Here is a 2342-nt window from a genome sequence, read left to right on the forward strand (position 1 = left end):
GTGTTTTTTTGGTGGTTGGTGTGTGTGTTTTATTTAAATAAGCACGAGGAGACTGTGTGTTGGGAAGCCAGGGAGAGCAGCCCCGGGCTACAGGGAACATGACTTCACGGCCCTATTTTTAAAAGTTTAACAGAGGCCAGGGGATGGGACCTGGGCCCCTGGATGCTCTGCTCCAGTGGTGGTGTTGGGGGGGAATCCCTGAACATACCAGGTGGGCTGCCCAGGGGAAACCTGGCCTGGAAAGAATCTAGCCTAAAAAGCCGGGCTGCCCCAACTGCCAAGCAAGTGATTCTCATGATAAAAGATTTCCAGCAGCTGCATTTGAAGGCTTGTTTTTTTGTGTGTAATTAACTGCGGCTCGGCCCAGGTCGACGCTCCGGCCCGGGTGCTCCCCCACCCCCAGGCCCCCCGCTGCTCCTACCAGCCTCCGCTTGGGCTTGATGAGCGGCCGGTTCTGCCCGTTCATCTTGTGGTAGAGGCCGCAGGCGTTGCACAGGTAGTGGCCGGTGCCGTCGCGGCGCCACAGAGGGGTGGCTGTGGCCCCGCAGTTGACGCACTCCCGGCCTTCTGCAAGGGGACGGGGGACACAGGGTCACACGGGCCAGGCTGCTGCAGGGGCCTGCGGACTCTTAGTTCCAGCTGGGCTGGAGAGGGACCAGGAGGTGGGATTCAGAGGGCAGCTTATGGTGGGGAGGGGAGCAGGCCCCCGGGTTCCGCTCAGAGCACCAGCTTGAGCCGGGCCGGAGGCTGGGCCCCCTCGAGTCCCTCTCCTCTCCGCCCCGTCCTCTCTCCCCAGCTGCGCCTGCCTCTCCTGGGTCCCTGTACCGGGCCCTCAGATTCTGCTCTCCGTCCCCCGTCCTCGGTCACTTCCGTCTCTCTCCCCAGCCTCCCGTGCCTTCCGCCAAGGCCCTGGACTGGGATGGAAGTTGCTGCTGTTTCAAACGAAGTAGAAGTAAATACTCAGCCCTTTCGTTTTTAGGCCGAGCGGGCTGAGTGACCTTGTGGGGCGGCTCTTGGTGGTGCTAGTTTGTTTTGTTGTGAGAAGACCATCTGGAATTCGAATAGAACGTAAAACCAATTTGAGAGAAAGGACAATTTAAAAGACCAGCGAGCTGGTCAGACAGGGCCCCCCAGCGTAAGACCCAAGTGGGCACGGGCAGCAGCCTCAGTGCGAGCTGACCCTGCACGTTTCTCCCCACGTCCTTTAAATTGGCAGCCCACACAGGCAGGAGCGTGCGGCTGCTGGACTCCGGAGCGAACGTGCTGAAAGTGCTCTCGAAGGGGCTGAAAGGAGGTAAGGACGGCCCGAGCCCCACAGCAGCCTCCGCGTCTGCTCCCTAGCCGGCTCCAGCCAGTCCCGGCAGCCCCGGGCAGAGGCAGCCCCCGACCCCCGAGCAGGGAGGGAGAGGGAAGGACACGCCAGGGGGCAGGGAGCGAGCTGGTCCCGGGAATTTGGCCTCGGGGGAACTCTCCCAGGGAGATTGGGAGCCATGAGATCCCTGATCGAGTTGCAGATCTAGATTCCTTAAGGGTCTAGAGCCCTGAGGAGGGCAGAGGGCCCCCAGCGCAGCACCGATGTTCAGGGACACACGGACACACAAGTCCGAGCCGCCAGGCCGCGCTCCCTACACCCGGCGTTCTCTCTCACACAGTCGTGAGAACCTTCGCTTCAGGCTCAGGGAAGGGACAGGGGACCCCTGGGTGGGCAGTGGCCCACCTTGGAGGGGAGGGTAAGGAATGGGAACAGGAAGCAAACTCTGGGGCCACCAGGAGCACCTAAGAATGTCTGCAGGCACCTTCTCCCCCATTCTGGGGACTCAAAGATCGGTCGGGGGCCATCAGCCACCCCCGGGATCAGAGAGACCTGGGCCGCCCCCTTGCCCAGGTCTCAGCCCCCTCCCACCGAAGTGCAAGCCCTCCCCACTCCCCGGAGGCCCTGGGCCCTCGCCTCACCTGAGCAGGAGCGGGCCTTGCTCCGCTGCTTCGGGGTGAAGCTGGAGGCCGGGCCACCCAGGAAGCCTCCAGGGTGGAAGAGCCCACTGCTGTAGTCGTGGGCGGCAGCTGGCACGTAGGAGGGGTAGGTGGGGATGGGGTGGTGAGTGGCAGGCTGGGTGCCCATGGCGGCCAGGCTCGGGCGCAGGGGGCTGCCGCCTTCCATCTTCATGCTCTCGCCCAGCGGCACCTGGTACTTGATGCCATCCTTGTCGTCCCCCCTGGGGGCGGCACTCCCCCCTGCCGAGGAGGAGGCCGGCGAGGTGGCCCCGGTGGTGCTGGGGTCCGGAGACACTTCCTTGGGGGGCGTGGGCGGGAAGCCGAAGAGGTGGGTGCCCGAGTGGGCTGCG

The 2342-nt window shown here is 63.8% G+C and overlaps 1 protein-coding gene across 1 annotated transcript in view; it reads right to left on the reverse strand.

Annotated features, from left to right (window-relative positions):
• Positions 1 to 2342, reverse strand: part of GATA2 (GATA binding protein 2) — a 5745-nt gene that overhangs the window by 2505 nt on the left and 898 nt on the right. The window contains exons 2-3 of the mRNA XM_010832833.1: positions 1954 to 2337; positions 422 to 567 (exon numbers count right to left, since the gene is read on the reverse strand). Coding sequence (XP_010831135.1) covers positions 422 to 567; positions 1954 to 2337 — 530 coding nt within the window. The remainder of the gene's footprint in view (positions 1 to 421; positions 568 to 1953; positions 2338 to 2342) is intronic.

This window comes from Bison bison, unplaced genomic scaffold, assembly GCF_000754665.1.
Source record: "Bison bison bison isolate TAMUID 2011002044 unplaced genomic scaffold, Bison_UMD1.0 scf7180017862279, whole genome shotgun sequence".
NCBI classification, from domain to species: Eukaryota; Metazoa; Chordata; class Mammalia; order Artiodactyla; family Bovidae; genus Bison; species Bison bison.